We start from the raw sequence: 17,466 nt of genomic DNA, 5'->3' as shown, positions 1-17,466 counted from the left end.
AAGAAAACATAAAGCTTAGAAAATTACAAAGTTTAGCTTTGTTTTCAAATTATATAGCTAAAGATTTCATTGCAAATAGAAACATTGAAAACTGTAGTCCCATACTGTGTATCCTTGTAGTGAATGTTAAACTGTCAGCAGGATTTTCAGGTCATTTGACAAAAAGGATACAGGTGCAGTAGCTAGCAGTGAAGGTGACTGCTAGTTTCATCAATCACTTTGCCTTTCTTTAAGTTGATACATAATGGACCCCTTCAATCAGCTTCCTTGTTCTTTGTCACTTGTTTGGAAAGAAGAAAAAAAAAAGGAAGAGTGGAAAGGCTGGACTGTAACGTCAAGGTTAGGAAATGAATTGTTAGTTATTTACTCAGGGTACAGAGGATGTTGGTGTGGAAGTGGGGCTGGCTCTTCATAAAATGTTGGGTTTGTCGATAGCTCATAATAGGCAGTTTGAAGCTTCATGCAGGCCTTGTGCAGTGGCAGTGTTGCTCAGAGTAGTGATTCTGAATATGAATTTGAAATTAAGACATTACTTTTGACAGAGACATGTTTTGTGCCAGAAAGATGTTTGGATACATGTTTTGGTTTTGGTTCTGGGATTGTATCAAGCAACTTAGTCATAAGAGCGTAATTACAGGTAGATTGTGACTACAGGTCAGCCACTGACAGTTTGGTCTTATATCTTCTATCATACTTGATTTTAACCAGAAATGTTCTCAGATTGTTGGGAAAAAAAAGATTTCGAAATTTTACATGGCTTCATTTGCTAAAACCCATAAATGTACCACCCAACAAGTTTGAATGCCTTGCTAATTTTACACACTCACAGAGTAAGTAAAACTGTTAAAGAAGATTCTCAAAAATTAATATATGGCTTACTTTAACTGTTTCTTCCTTAGATATCCATGCCTTTCAACTCATTTTTAAAAGAATGATGTGTATCTGGAGAAGATTATGAGTTCACCAGTCTTTCTATAAATGGGAACATGGAATCATAATGTATCCTGTTTTTAAACTTGACCAGATTATGTATATTCTGAAACTCACCAATGTGCATTTAAGGAGTATATTTTTATAGATACAGGGTTCAATACTTATTGCAAAACTATCAACCGAAAGATACTATTACATATCAACAGGCAGTGAAATCATCTAAGAAGGAGTTAGATTAAACATCAAAATTGCATATCATGATTGTATGAAATTTCTCCGTTCTCTCAGATCTCCAAGAATACTTAGGGTAAAATAGTGAATATAGGTTAATGTCCTTTACATTCTTTGCAAACTTAGTATCTGTGGATGGAGCTAGTTCTCCTTTGCTTCTGGAAAAACTTTGGAGGTTATGGCTTTCTTAGTGAAAGTTTTTTTTAGAACTTGAATATTTCTTTTACTAAACATGAATGGAGTATCTTCTACATTCTCAACATTTTGGTATGAGCTGCAGCAAATAAAAAAGTAAGCCATGGTTACAGTTTTGAGGCACATCTTAAGAGTCTTACAGAAATGGAAACCACAAACACAAGAGTACAGTGATATATGAGTAGAGCTGTAGTCCAGGTTTGTAGAAGGTGCCTTGGGTTCTTGATAGAAGGCATAACTACTGCTGCCAAATCTTCAGAGAAGAATCCTTTTATCTTGGATTATAATACTGAATGCCTTCTATAATATGATGTATACATGTGGAATTTCCATCAAGAATCATTTTACCTTTTTTTTTTTAAGAGGGAGAGGTGGGAGGGGGCAGAGGGAGAGAGAGAATCTTAAGCAGGCTCCATGCCCAGCACAGAGCCCGACATGGGGCTCGATCCCACAGCCCTGGCTTCATTACCCAAGCCGAAATCAAGAGTCAGATGTTAACCAGCTGAGCCACCCAGGTGCCCTGACATTTTACCATTCTCCATGTGTTTCTGTCATACAAACACAGACTTGAATTGAACTTTTTCTGAGCAGCATTTGCTTATATTTCTGGTGGTTCCACTTTTCCACATAGCCCTGGTTGCATAAGTACCCTTGGGTATACTACCCACATTATATATCCCAGCAGTTATAACATTAACTTTGACATGAATGGTGGTTGCAAAGTGTATATAACCTTTTAAAAAATCTGACTTTTGGGTGCTTGGGTGGCTCAGTCGGTTAAGGGTATGCCTTCAGCTCAGGTCATGATCCCAGGATCCTGGGATCAGTCCCAAAACAGGCTCCCTGCTTAGCAGGGAATCTGCTTCTCCTTCTCACTCTCCCTCTGCCCTTCCTCCCTGCTCGCGCTCGCTTTCTCTCTCTCTCTCAAATAAATAAAATCTTAACAAAATTAAAAATCTGACTTTTTTATTGTGCTTGTTTCAGAGAAAGGCGACTCTAGAAAAAATTGTAACTTTTTAAATATTTTATTTATTTATTTGAGAGAGAGAGAGAGAGAGAGCATGGTGGGGAGGGGCAGAGGCAGAGGAAGAGGGAAAGAGAGTCCCAAGCCGACTCTGTGCAGAGCACGGAGCCCAATGTGAGTCTCAGTCTCCTGACCCTGAGATCATGACCTAAGCTGAAACCAAGAGCTGGCCATTCACCCAACTATGCCACCCAGGCACCCCAAAAATTGTAACATTTTAAAAGAGTTTCTCTAGGATTATTGCTTTTATAATACCTACCCACTCTCTCTCTAACCTAGATTTTCATTATCCTAAACTTGTTCTGCCCCACCCAACCCTCTCATATTTCTCTTGTTCCTTCCTTTTCCCCCGTTGAAACTTCTCTGTTTTGTGCCCCATCACCCGTTTTGTGTCCAAAATGGTTCTCATTGAGTACTAGTCACAGACATAGTACTACTTATAATAATCCCCTTTTGCTTCTGTAGAACTTATATAAAATGTTTGTATATGCAAATTTTATCAGAAAGACTGATAAATACTAAAGAGTAAGAGGCAGTCTCGTGTAATAAGCAATGCATTAAATTGGAGCCTTTGGAAGACAGTTCTTTTTTTTTTTTTTCATTGGTTCTCAGTACCTATCAGTTAACCAGATTCATCAAAATCAACTCAGTGTGATCATTAAAATGTAAGGGATATTTAGGGGAAGGGATTTTTTTTAAAAACCAGTTCTCTAAATGATTCCAACAAATAACTATCCAGGTTTAAGAGACACTCAAATTTATTAGTGTCTATGCCGGTTGAAACTTAAATCTAATGAGAATATACTATAGAGGAAACAGAATTTTTGATGCCTCTCAGATCATAGATCAGCCATTGAAAGATACATGCAAACAAACATATGCTATAGACTCCATGGATAAGTTTTATGACACAAGAATTCAGAACAGTAGTTTTTAACTAGACATCAAAATTACCTTTATTAGTTGCCTGTTGCTGCTGTAATACATTACTAGAAACTGGGTAGTTGATAACATTGCAAATTTATTATTATCCTACAATTCAGGGGGTCAGAAGTCCAAAATGGGTCTCATTGAGCTAAAATCAGGAAGAGTTGGGTGGATAAATTGGGGCTTGAACTGAGTGATGTGTTGAGGGTAGTGTTTGATATTTAAACCATATGATTTATTATGGTACATCACAAATAATGATTTATTGTGACTTAGGTAAATTATAAAGAACTAACAAGTGAGTTCTGTGTGCAAGATTGGCAAAAAGTAAGGAGCACACTAAAATTTAGAATTGGGATACAGTGTATTTAGAGAGCTGTGCTTTTAGACTTTTTAAAGGCTTATTTTTTCACAAAGTGTTTTAGGTCTAGGAATTCCTGTTCTTAAGATGACAGTTTTCTGAAAAGACTCAACACAAGAAGAGATGGAAAATTGTTTCATATTCTGTGATCATACCCCTGGAGCTAGTTCTTTTTTATGGGAAAGATAATCAGACCTAACCTATCTCAAACCTTATTGGCTATTTGACTTTGTACAAGTTTTAAACCAAATGGTTGACTTAATATTTCCTGTCCCTGGGAGCTGAATGTGGAGAGGAACCCTAAGTGTCCACTGCTATCTCCTGGTGGAGTAAAGTTTAAAATGAGAGGCATAGTGGGTAGAAATAGTTTAATAAAAGACAGAATGGGAGCTGAAGTTAGATTTTGTTGTAAGTTGGATGGAGAGTTAACTCAAGCCGAAGTGGATGGATAGATGGTAGGACTACATTCATGCCACAGGAAATCTTAGAATGATTAGCAATGACTTCTTTCCTGTTTTCATGATATCTTCTTCAGTAAACTCAGAGAAAACAAGCAAAAGGTACTACAGCTCAGTGATAAGGTGGGTGGGCAATATCCTGTGTAGAAATGGTACTGTGTTCTTGAAGAATTGGATTTATTTCTGGGCAGTGACCTTTTTAAAAGCAATACATCGTTCTCCATCCAACAAATGCCTGCCGTGGCCAGTAATATGTTGGCATGTCCATTTTCAGCTTGTAGTACAAAATAAATGAAAGCCAAGGACATTACAATTGGGAGGGAAGAAGAACTATTATTTAAAAGGCTTTTAAATGATGTCACTATATATTCTTTTAACAACATCCTCTAAAAGCCTTTGAAAAAAATAGTCCCTTCCTCCCTCAGTTGTTAACAAAGACCGTACTAGGGACTGTTCTTTAAAAGGCTGTTAAATGGTGATACTATATTTTTTAACATCAACATCATTTAGAAACCTTTTAGAGAACAGTCCTCTTCACCCACAACTAACAGAGAGAAAAAAAGGACATGGGGGAAGGGATTACTTTTTTAAAGGCCTTTGGATGGTACTATCAATAAATACAGCGATATTGTTTTAAAAGCCCCTCTCCAATGGTGATTCAGCTTTTTGATACGTACTTTTAACCCGATGACCTTATGTTATCTGACAGATTGATGTTTTAACGTTGACTGAAAACTCAATTTACTAATAATCCCAATAATGCCTTTTCTTGAACAGTTTAAAAATCAATTTCACATACACAATCTCATTTTATACTCGTAAGAACTCAGTAAAACAGACAGGATATGTATAATTAGCCCCATTTTACAGAAGAGAAAAACAGAAGCTAAGTGAGGTGGTGAATTAGCTAAGATCTCACCACTAATGTATGGCTGAGTTGAAACTGTAACTCAGGTCTCTTGACATCTGGTCTAGTGTCCATCCAGCTGCCTCAGGTTACCTTCATTACTTTTTTTTTTTTTAAGAGATATTCTGCATTGTTCTTTTCAACATGTTCAAATTCTGAGTTAATTCCTTATAACTAGAATAAAAGTGGGATTCTATAATTTCAGTGCTGAAGATAGCAATATAGATACTAGAGGTTTTATTAATACTGTACCACTGATGAAATAAAAAAATGTAAAATATGTCAGAGCGTTAGTAGTCTTCCTCTGACGTTATGGCATTCAGACTTCTCTTGAGATTCTTTTGCTTTTTAATGTGCTTATGAAATTACCACTTAAAATCCACTTTTACATACATACCTAGTTTATTAAAGAAGTGATATTTTAAACATAATTCTAATCTCATTTTATTTGCTTTCAGAAGTTCTTTTGACTAAGGATGCTGATTCACAATTAAGATCATATTTGAAATAGTTTTCTCAATTATTATTAATCTTTGGAAAGAAATAATAAATACTAGTTCTTCCCACTTCCTGTAGTTCTCTGAAGGAGAGAAAAAAAAAATCTCCCCACTAGTTTGCACAACTGATCTTTATTTTCCTTTATCATAAGGAGTATTTTGTATTTATTAAAAAAGGAATTGTAGCTTATTGCTTGACAGAAATGACACTTAAAAATACTAAGTTCTAATCTTAGTTCTGCCACTATTTTTTCACTTGTGCTAATAAACACTGTCTTTAATAATAATTAAAGAACACTTTCATCTACAAAACACATTCATATGCAGTATCTCACTATATCCTCTTAAAATCCAATGAATTAGGTATGTTACCCTTTATTTTACAAATTCAAGCTCAGAGAAATTAAACGATTTTCTTCTCATCAAATAACTTGAACATCTTCTAACGTAAAATCTAGTGTTTTCTTTCTTAAAACTGCCAACCATAACTGCCTGACAATAAGGAAGTCATAGCCTTCATTGCTTCTGAAGAAAAATGGTTCACCCGTCAAAATTAGGTATAACTTGCAAATACATGAACCCCTGCCAGAGTACAATCACCTAGACCCCAATCCCAGGACTTGATCCAGAAAAATTCATAGTCAAGTGACCTTAACAAAGAGAAGGCTGGGTGATCAGTGGGCTTTGCTACCACAGACATGGACTCCAAAGACTCTATGGTTCCTATGTGATAAATCAAGTTCTTCTTCCCATCCCTACCTCCTCACTGAAGAATTTAAAATATTTATGCAAAGATCAGAAAAAATATGTGTGTGTTCTTATGGTCTCAAAGGACCCATTTCCCCATCCTCACCCTATGTCCAGAATTCCTCAGCAATTTATGGTACACCGGATTGGCAGCTATGATATAAAGGGATGCTTTTCCCCTCTATCAGATTCAAAGAAGGCATCCCTAGAGGGACCTCTTATTTAAAATTAAAGTAGCCATAGGGGTGCCTGGGTGGCACAGTAGGCTGAGTGCCCGACTCTTGGTCATTCCCTTGTCATCACATGGAGTCTGCTTATGACTCACTCTACCTCTCCCCCGTTCCCCTGCTCACTCTCTCTCAAAAATAAATATTTTTTAAAAATTAAAAAACATTTAAAATTAAAGTAGCCATAATAATACTGCCTTTCCAATTTGTACATCAACTAAAATACTTCTTTTCCTTCCTCTAGGACTTCACCTAGATGAGATCCATATCCCTCTGTCCCCTAAGTTACAATTCATTTAAATGGAAGCAGCAAAGCCAGTATTTAGATGCAGTGGTCCCAACTGTAAAATATGTAGAACAGCTACCAATTTCTCTCATTTGCTTTTACAAAGTACTGTTATATAGCCTAGTTTTTCTCTGGGAATCGCTATTTGGATCTTGCTGTCCTATTGAAAATATTCTCAGCATGACCTCACTCAAAATACTCTGTAATTCTGTCCTTGATGAAATCATTTATTACCAGCAAGATTGTTTGTGTGAAGCAACTGTTGCGTCTGGGTCATTCCCTTGTCATCACATTCCCTCCTCCTAAGGGGCCCATCCCATCTTACTATACCATCTTCCCTTGTCATTCTCATCTTGAGATCTCTTCATCACTAACCACATTCATTGAAAATCTTGGCATCTTAGACATCATTAACAACCTGTGCGTCTGTAACCTCACAGCCTCTTCATCTGTTCAGTTCTGGTAACTTTCACCTGTACTGGATTTTAGTCACACACTTATTTCAACTCTAAAATCTTACCTTTCTTACTTGGGCCTTTTATGTTCCTCAGATCCTTCACTCCTCCAAATTTGTTTTAATGTTCAGACTAGGTTTACAACAACCTGAAAGATAGGCAGTAGTTTCCCCATTTCACAGATGTGAAAATTGAGGTTCCTAGAGTTTAACTTTTCTAGTGTCATAGGGTTAGTTAGGTAAGCGTTAGTACATTGCACAGCCAGGGTTTCAGCTCTAGTCTGTGTAGCTTCAAAGCCTGGCACTTTCCACCAGAGTTTGCTGAGCACATAAGGGAGGTACACTTTAAGAAAATGTGTTTTTTGCCCTAAGATTGATTTATTTTAGAGCGAGAGCATGTGGGGGGGGCAGGGGGCAGAGGGAGAGAGGGAGAGAATCTCAAGCCATCTCCCTGAGCATGGAACCCAACGTGGGGCTCAATCTCACGACACTAAGACCATGACCTAAGCCAAAATCAAGAGTCAGATGCTTAACTGCCTGAGCCACCCATGCACCTCAGAAAATGATTTTTATAGGATTATGTGGTACAGATTGGAGTTTAAGGAAATCTAAAGACAGGGAGACCAAGTTCCATGGGCAGGCAGAAGTAAGAAGGGAGCAAAAGATAAAGAAGAACACCAAATTATTAATTATGGTTCAATCTGAGAGAGATTTTACTTATTTGTCCACACAGTTTGAAATTATTTTTAAGAAACATGCGTTACTTTTGCTATTTTAAATAAACATTTTTTTTTAATGTTTCAAGTATGAATGATGACCTGAACTAAGCTGGTGGTAGATGGACAGCAAGGAAGGAAATGAATATAAGAGACATCAAACTTGGGCGCCTGGGTGGCTCAGTTGGTTAAGCGACTGCCTTCGGCTCAGGTCATGATCCTGGAGTCCTGGGATCGAGTCCCGCATCGGGCTCCCTGCTCAGCAGGGAGTCTGCTTCTCCCTCTGACCCTCACCCCTCTCATGCTCTCTCTCTCATTCTTTCTCTCAAATAAATAAATAAAATCTTTAAAAAAAAAAAAAAGACATCAAACTTGTCAACTAATTGTTGGAAGTAGGGAGGGTATCAAAGATAATGCAAGGTTCTGAGCTTGGTTATAATGGAAGAGGGCACTAAAATTTTCTTTTTTACATTATGTATTACAAAATACATATTTTCCGGTCATTTTATAAATCATAAATCTAAATAGATACTGCTATAAAATAAGCCAAACAAAACCAGATACAAAGAGAGCATTTTATATACTGCAGATCTTCATATTTTTGAAGTCCAAAAACAGAATAGATTGATAATACTTAAACATGATTAAGTGACTAAATGTGGATTAAAGCATAAAAAGCTGGAAAACATTGTTTTTATAAAGCTTTACATGGAAGTGTTATCTTTGAAATAGTAAAGCAAATGTTGAATAAGGTTTATTCTTAGGCACTTACTTGATAGTCCATGTTTTATTTTTCAATTCTCATTTAAATTTTATAATTCAATCATTTTGAACGGCTATGTTCAAAAGAAGTTTTACAACTTTAATCTTAATAATCTCAAAAAAAAGCAGACATGCTATGTCATAAAATAACTATTAGTGACTAGTTTGTATCCTATAAATCTAACTTGAGTTGATAATATGGTCCATTACCAGCTAACTGCACAGAGTATTTTTCATTTTACACTCTTCAGTTACTTTTTAGTGAAGTGTTAAAAAATATGAAGCTTTTCTCCTCTCTAAAATTGCACGCTGTCTGTCTGTTATTAGGGAGATAACAGCTCTTATAAATGTTTCAGTAAGCGCTAAGTAGACAGTTATGTGCACTCTCATTCCACGCTTATTTGCTTACTGTAATAAACTGATAAAATATGTGTGGTTTGTCTCTGTGTATCTACAGGCATCATGAGTCACATAGATTTCCTTTCGAAATAATGTTGTGTCTGCAGAATTGATTGGTTATTTTCATAAACCATCTAAAAGTACACAAACGACTTTTATTATTTAAACATATGCTGTGTAAAGATTTGTAGAGGATTATCTCATTGTAACTTGATGCTTTTTGTTCTGTTAACTCTGGAAGGAGGCTTTTTATTTTAGAGTTATTACAGTTACTGAACTAATTACCTCCTCAAGAATTGTAGTGAGGATAAACCATATCATTTGCTTATAATGCAGCTAGCTTTTTAATTCTTTGAATTATAGTTAAATAATTAAATCAAAACTAATGTTTTCAAATATTGTCTTTTATAGTATCCTGTTATACAAGTTTTTTTTTTTTTTTTTTTTTTTTACAAGTTTTCATATTTAATGGGAAGTAATGCTTTTATCCAAACCGGATATTCTGAGACTGATTGTATCATAGAAGTCCTATGTTCTTTGTGTGTGCCTTTAAGAAATAATTGTATGTTGGGGCACCTGCGTGGCTCAGTCATTACGCCTCTGCCTACGTCTCAGGTCATGATCCCAGAGTTCTGGTATCGAGCCCCACATCGGGCTCCCTGCTCAGTGGGAAGCCTGCTTCTCCCTCTCCCACTCCCCCTGCTTGTGTTCTTGCTCTCACGATCTCTCTCTCTGTCAAATAAATAAATAAAATCTTGAAAAAAAAAAAAAAAAGAAAGAATGGTATCTTTTTGTTTATAATTACATGTACACATAATAGAAAATTTCTAGTCAAGTCATATCCTAAAACCAATAGATATTAATATTGATAATCTCCACTTATCACCAGAGTATGCTCCTATAATACTAGTATTTGTAGGAACAGTGTTATAATTGAGTACCCAGCATCAAATAAAGTATAGTTAAGACCAACACTAGAGCTATATTATCCACAAACCTCTATAATCATTTAAAATAGTAAAATTATGCTTTGAATTTTGAAAATGGGTAAAATTATGCTTTACACATTGAACATAAAAGTGGGGAATAAATGGGATGACAGATAGTAAACATAACAAATAAGCAAATTTATTTGTAGTGTTAGAGAAGGTATTAAGTGGCTATAGAAGAAGACAAAGGGAATCAGATGGAAGAAATGCAAACGGTTAAGCCTCATTAAAAAGGTTACATCCAAGCAAAGATGAATCAGAACTGAGTCACTGTGAGTACGTGGAGGTAGTACACTCCAGGGAACCCTTGCCACGGGCCTATGGTGGGAACATTACTAGTTTGTGGAAGGAATAGCAAGGAAATCAGGGTGGCTAGAGTGGAGTGAGTCACGGGTTCAAAGTAATTGAAAATGAAGTAAAAGAAACAACGGGGCCAGGACATATGGAGCCTTACAAACCTTTATAAGGATTTTTGGCTTTTATGCTCAGTGAAATTGGGAGCCATTGGAGGATTTTGAACAGAGGGGTGACATGATGTAACTTTATTTTTACTGATTCATACTGGCTGTTGTGTTCAATCTGTGCTCAGTAGGGTACAAGAGTAGAAGCAAGGAGACCACTTAAAAGGCTGTTGGAATAATCCAGATGTGAGATGGTGGTGAATCAGACCAGGATGGTAACAGTAGAGGTAATGAGAAGTGATCAGATTTTACTTATTAGTTCATTCATGTAATTGTGGATTCCTCCCTGATCTCTCCCTTAGGTGCCAACTATGACTTCTGTGTTTTCTTAGTGTACTAAGTCTGTGACTGTCATGGCATTTATCACACTGGTTGATTTACGTAGTTCTCCCCAGCTAAAATAAACTCTGGGGACTGGGATACTCTGTCTTTGTCTCTGTATCATAGTCCTTAGTGTAGTGGTTGACACAACTAACTCAATAAATGTTAGTTGAAAGAGTGAGTAAGTTAATGATTAGTAGTTACTTTGCATTTGAAATAGTGATAATCTTATTGGACAGGGAGCCTGGGAATACCCAATTCTTGGACAAGACCACCTTTTCCCCAAGATGCCCATGGGAGACACAGAATCAGAGAACAAAGAAAGGCAAGGTGGTACTTTATTTTTAGCAGTGGCTTTGCTTTCTGACCTCAGTGTAGAACTCCAGTGACAGGATGGCCACATCAAGGACTCCTCTTTCCTATTGAAGATAGGACTAAGTAGTCTTGAACCAAAGCCAGCTGTTAGGTTGAACCATATGAATTGCTAATTCAACTGTTTTGAATTGATAGATTCATGTGATTCAACCTAATTAGAGGCTATACCTGAGTCTCTGATCTCTCCATTCCATATCTACTATGGCTTTAGGAAAAGGAATAAGAAAACCTGTTCTTCCACTAGGAGTTTATTCCCTGCTCCCCCAAATAGCATCCTGAAATCTGACTAATCCCAAGCAGTAGTTGGTTGGAGGAATTAAAAGATAGAAACCCAATTTGAACTAGCTCAAACAAAAAAAAAAAAAAAAAGGAAGGTACTAGAAAAGGAACGCTGGAGTATTTCACAAAAAAAAAAAACAAGCTTTCAGGAAGGGCAAGAATGTGTCAGATTCAAGAAGTATAAAAACCAAAGATACCAGCAGAACTCTCTGTCTCTCATCTGTGCTTTTCTTTGAAATTTGCTTTATTTCCTGCAGAACAATATGGCAGGAAATGTGACCAGAAACATTAAAGTTTTAAATCTCAGAATTTTAGCCACTTGAGAGAGACAGGTTTGACTAATCAGGTCCCAAACCCAAAAATCTTGGGAAAGGGAATCATTGGGCCAGATGTCTATTCCAGAACCAGTTAACTGTGACCAGGTCATGAAGTGGCATAAGAACATGCAAGCTCCATCAAGAACTAAATGTGGAAAGGTTCCTGGAAGATAGTAGGGTGTATTAAGCAAATAATCCCATACATAACCCTACAGGGTAAAATACTGAGGAAAACTCCCTCAAAAGAGCAGCACTTAGTCATGAACAAGATAAAAGCAATCATGGGGGCGCCTGGGTGGCTCAGTCGTTAAGCGTCTGCCTTCGGCTCAGGTCATGATCCCGGGATCCTGGGATCGAGTCCCGCATCGGGCTCCCTGTTCCGTGGGAAGCCTGCCTCTCCCTCTCCCATTCACCCTGCTTGTATTCCCTCTCTCGCTGTGTCTCTCTCTGTCAAATAAATAAATAAAATCTTTTAAAAAAAGCAATCATGAAACATGTAATTATTCTTATTCTTCAGTGTCATAGAACTTTCTTGACATCTCATCGTCAGTTATCAGAATACATCATTATACTTAAGAAACTCACAGAAACAATCGGATCATAGCATGGACTTTCATAAAGCAAAGTAAAAAAAAAAAACAACTAGTTTCTACTATTTAAAGTAGTATTTTCATTAGCAAAGCCACTAGTTCATATGGTGCTACTCTGCACATTCCAAAAAGGCACCCTTGAATGTAAGCTCGATTTTTAGTTCATGTCCACCCCTCAGGCAGTTGGCCCTACCCATCTGTTTATGGTATCCTACTAAAAGTTACTTTAGCTATTTGGAATAAGTGCATCTGGGAATTGTTGAGTGACCCCCAAAAAAATGGGTATGAAGAACTGTGAAGGATATGAGATGTTAACCCTACTTGCAAGCAAACAAGTTAGCCTAAGATAATTTCATGGATACTGGTGAAAGACGGGAGACTACTGTGTCAAAGACAAAGGGCAGTTTATTACAGCAATAGCAGTAGCCAGAAACATCATTCATGTGCCTCTTCTCTAAGCCCCAGTTCCCACAGGGTGACAGGATGAAGGCCACGTGATGACTCCACGTGTGGTGTGTTGCTTTACAAGAGAGGAATCTCTACAGGAGAAGATCCCAATCTTTTATAAAGAGCCCTTAGCAAATCTGTCCCAGCTTTGCCCTGGAGGGAGGCATTTTCCTGTTTCCAAAGGCTGTTTGCTCTACAAACATCCTTGAAAAGATTTTCAGGAACCAAGTTGTTAATACCTTTGCTGAGAAGATGTTCAAAAACATGGGAGACTGCGGAGACTTGTTTCCCAACAACAACAGAAGGGAAGGAGAAGAGGAAGTATGTAACATGTGTGCCCCTAGATGAGGAGTCAGCAAACTTTTCCTGTAAAGGGTCCAGATAGTAAATATGGTAAGCTCTGCAAGTACTCAGCTCTACCGCTGCAGAGCCAAAAAGCAACCAACCATCAACAATATGTAAATGAGTATGGCTGTATTCCAGTAAAACTTTATAAAACAGACAGCAGGCCATTATTGGCTTGCGGGCTGTAGTTTGCCAACCCTTACCTAAGATGATCTGTTTTGTTCAAACTTGTTAAATATCTACCTTTTTTTTTTTTAAATAAGCCCTTATTTTCACAACCCAAATCTAGGTCTTTATGTAATTAATTTATTACCTTTACCTTGTATTTTGTACATTTAGTAAGATTACTGACATTTATAAAATGCAAAGTCAGAAGAGCCATTCACAGTGTTTAGTATCTTAGAATATAAACAGCCACAGATCATACATGTTTCTGGAATATAGATATCTGATGTACAAAATATTGAACTAAAATCTTGTTTTCACATTAGGATTAATTGTATTGCATGTAAAAATTGTTGAAGGATTTATGGAGCTTACTGGTTTTATTGGACAAAATATCACCTATGTAATTCATCTAGATAGTGGAGGAAGTTAATATGATCTGTATAATCTTAGAAAACAGGTTTAAAAAATCAACATTTCCAGTTAGCCCCTTTCTATAGTTAAAACGTATGTATTATTACCACGAAGTGCTATTTATGAGGCTGTTTATTGAGAATATAGACCTCTATTAACCTTTGAGGATTGTCAGAGAGGACCTTTCTCAGATGTTGAATTTACTAGATAATGCTTCTTGAACTTGAGTGAGTATGGATAGAATGAGTGGAAAAAATTATGTATTCCTTTTGCACATCCATTAACACTTTTTAGCAATTATAATAAAGATACAGAATTTTGAGACAGGGTAGGAAAAGATATTTGCACTATGTGTCCCAGGATTAGACTGAGAGAGAATCAATAAACCAACCAAGACATGTTGCTGGTCTTATGTTACTTAGGGTGTACCCTCCTTATATTTCTAAGTACCTTATATGATCTTTAAGTGCTGATTCCTAGCTGCTTGTAAACCAAACCCCTGCTTCTGTTCTCCTTTTCTTCTACTACTCTACACTTGCCTCTCTCCAGCTTTCAACTGTATTTCCTCATATAATGTGTTGCCCAATCTTTTATGAGTTTTCATAAAAGAAAAACTGGCTTCATCAGCATGTATTTAATGATTTAATGACAATGTGTTTCTGGAACAATGAAGAATATAAAATAAGAACTACTGTCTCCAGTATGTTATCATCTAATTAAAGGAGTAAACATAAGATACTGAAAAATATGATTATCCAGTTGAAGGCTTGTGTTTAAGGTTGATTATCATAGCCTCAGTGGGAATTTAAGATTTTTGCTGAGTATAAATTTATAAATATGTGTATATATACTTGGGCAGTCAAACACACACATACATATTCTGTATCAGTTTTCTTATTTTTATGATGTCCATTATATCTTTAAATGAATGTTCCCTGCCAAGGATTGCTGTCTTGGGCTATGCTACTAAACTCTCCAGAATTTGTAAAGGAAATAGAACTTAGCATGAGCAATGAAACAAATGAGTTTTGAAAATAATTTTTATACATGGAAAAGAACCTAAGCTTAGAAGTGGAAGTGCTTTGAAAACTTAAAGTGCTAGACTGCTAGCATCCTCAAAAGGCCAAAGTAGAATGCATAGGCCAGTTGCCCCATTACTTTAGATAGCCAGAATTTAAAATGTACTTAATTATTTGTAATGTTTTAGAAGTAAGCTCTTTTGTGCATTTTTAAGATGATAATTTTAAATTGCTCACTCTTACAAATTGAGCTTTTGGAGAAGGAATACTATATTTTAATGATGCTTAGAAGACACTGCTTATCATTTTGTATATATGATATTTAACTCTTAGATTTTTGTTGATGAATTTTAAATAACTAATATTATTAAGTTTTAATGTCAGGTATCATTGGTATGATGAACATGTTGAATAGGTTAAAATGTACTCATAATAGAAAATCTAGTTTGGGAGAGCACACTTGTTAGGAAAAAATCTTGATTAGGCCTGTTTAATTACAAATTGATTTTTTTTTTTTTTTTTGAAGCGTGCCATGTCAGGTCAAGCCACATGTACTTTGACTTTGAATGGAAAGATAGCCATCACATGATTTTAGAAAGGACTGTGTTTCTTCACTTAATACGCTCCCTCTGAATCCACTCAAGATTGAGCAGAGAATTTAACTAAAAGAGGCTAAAATTCAACAGAAGGATATAAAGAGATAATTAGCCAAGAAAATACTGGTGGGGTGGTAGGGGATGGAGTGATACAAGACACTTTGTTTTGCCAAACAATTGAATCATATTGTAGGGTTGTAAGAAATAAAACAATGTGGAACTGGTTTAACAACTCAATCAAGGTCAAAAAATGTCTCCCATATATGTTAAATAATGAGAATGTTTGCATTTACAGGTCACTGAGGAAAAGCTAATCATTAAATCATGTTCAGACAATTGGTTAAGTATTTGGAGAAAAAAATTAAGTATAGAGGTCAATATATCTAAATCAGTTCCATACAAATTAAAAATTGCAACCATGAAAGCTCTAGAAGAAAATATAGTTACCTGAGCTCAAAGTAGGGAAGATCTTTTTAATCATTAAAGCAAAGGAAGAAACCACCTTAAAGGAGGTGATAGTCTTCATTTTACAGTGAAAGAAATTCAAGGTGAAAAATGTTCAAGGAGTTGAGATTGGAAATGAAGGTGCAAGATGTTTGTTATTGGTAGATGATACTATCTTACAGTTCAAAAATCTGAGAAAATCAACTGATAAATTATTAAAACTAATAAGAAAATTAGCAAGATGCCCAAATGTAGTGTACCTAGGAAAAAATCTAATGAAATTTATAAACTCTAAAAAAATTGAATATACAACAGCTTATTCTTATTAGGCACATATTACCAAAATATTTTTTTTTTTTAAGATTTTATTTATTTATTTGACAGAGAGAGACACAGCGAGAGAGGGAACACAAGCAGGGGGAGTGGGAGAGGGAGAAGCAGGCTCCCCGCAGAGCAGGGAGCCCGATGCGGGACTCGATCCCAGGACCCTGGGATCATGACCTGAGCCGAAGGCAGTCGCTTAACCAACTGAGCCACCCAGGCGCCCCAAAATATTTTAATATATGTTGCAGACTACAGAAAAATGTTAATGCTGTTTTAAAGGCATTTTCTTTACATTTTTGTATAATTTCTGACAATATTTATGGGTATGATATTTGTTACTGTGGCTTATATAATACTTTAGGAAAAATAGGATAGTTAAATGTGTAATTTTTAAATATTTTCTAAGAGAATAACTATAATCACTAATTCATCTTTGTTTTTCCAATGTGCAATAGGTCAATACTCCTGTCTTTGTACCAGTGAAAACTCATGTGTTGCTTCATCGGATGAGTGGAAGAGGACTAGCTGCCCATTATTTCTTTCCAAGACAGCCTTGTATTTTTGGTGATAAGATGGTCTCTGTACAAATAACACTGAATAATACTACTGATCAGAAGATAGAAAATATCCACATAGGGGAGAAAAAACTTCCTATGGGAATGCAAATGCATGTTTTTACTCCAATAGGTAAATATTAGTTCTCATTTAAAACTTTATATCTGATATTTAAATATATTTGTTTTACAAGCAAAGTGAAATACATATTATTATTTGTCAATATAGTCAGTTTATATTTGTTTTCCCTTTTAAATAAACTGACTTTATCGTACAAAATGAATGCACTGTTTTGTTCTTAGTGAATCAGGTGCCAGCAATGGTAAAATGTACCAGTAGTGATGAAAGGATGATGCATCTGAAGAAACAAAATTGCCTCTCATTTTACTGTCATCACCTTCTCTCTGCTTCTCTTCCTGGCCAACTTAATTCCCTGCCTGGGTGTAGTCTGCCTTTTTGAATCCTGTCTCCCCTTCCCTGTTTCCTTTCCCATTCCATAAATTGAAAAGTGAAGACAGCAAAGGCTGAGAGGATGCATGATATTCTGTTTGTCTTTCTTTCCAGGCATAGACTAGAAAATTGCCCATAGTGTATTACAATATTTATACACATCATATTTTAAAATATTTTTAATCTGTTGCTACCATTTAGAAATCAAGATGTTTTTACATTAAAAAGCAAACCAGAAATCTCACCTTTTT

The 17,466-nt window shown here is 36.0% G+C and overlaps 1 protein-coding gene across 1 annotated transcript in view; it reads left to right on the top strand.

Moving 5' to 3' along the window:
- Window positions 1–17,466, top strand: part of AP3B1 (adaptor related protein complex 3 subunit beta 1) — a 263,265-nt gene that overhangs the window by 210,651 nt on the left and 35,148 nt on the right. The window contains exon 23 of the mRNA XM_035014705.1: window positions 16,666–16,897. Coding sequence (XP_034870596.1) covers window positions 16,666–16,897 — 232 coding nt within the window. The remainder of the gene's footprint in view (window positions 1–16,665; window positions 16,898–17,466) is intronic.

This window comes from Mirounga leonina, unplaced genomic scaffold, assembly GCF_011800145.1.
Source record: "Mirounga leonina isolate KUSES-001 unplaced genomic scaffold, KU_Mleo_1.0 Mir_168, whole genome shotgun sequence".
In the NCBI taxonomy this organism is placed as follows: domain Eukaryota; kingdom Metazoa; phylum Chordata; class Mammalia; order Carnivora; family Phocidae; genus Mirounga; species Mirounga leonina.
The sequence above is the reverse complement of the archived record's forward strand: the minus strand, read 5'-3'. Positions and strand labels throughout refer to the sequence as shown.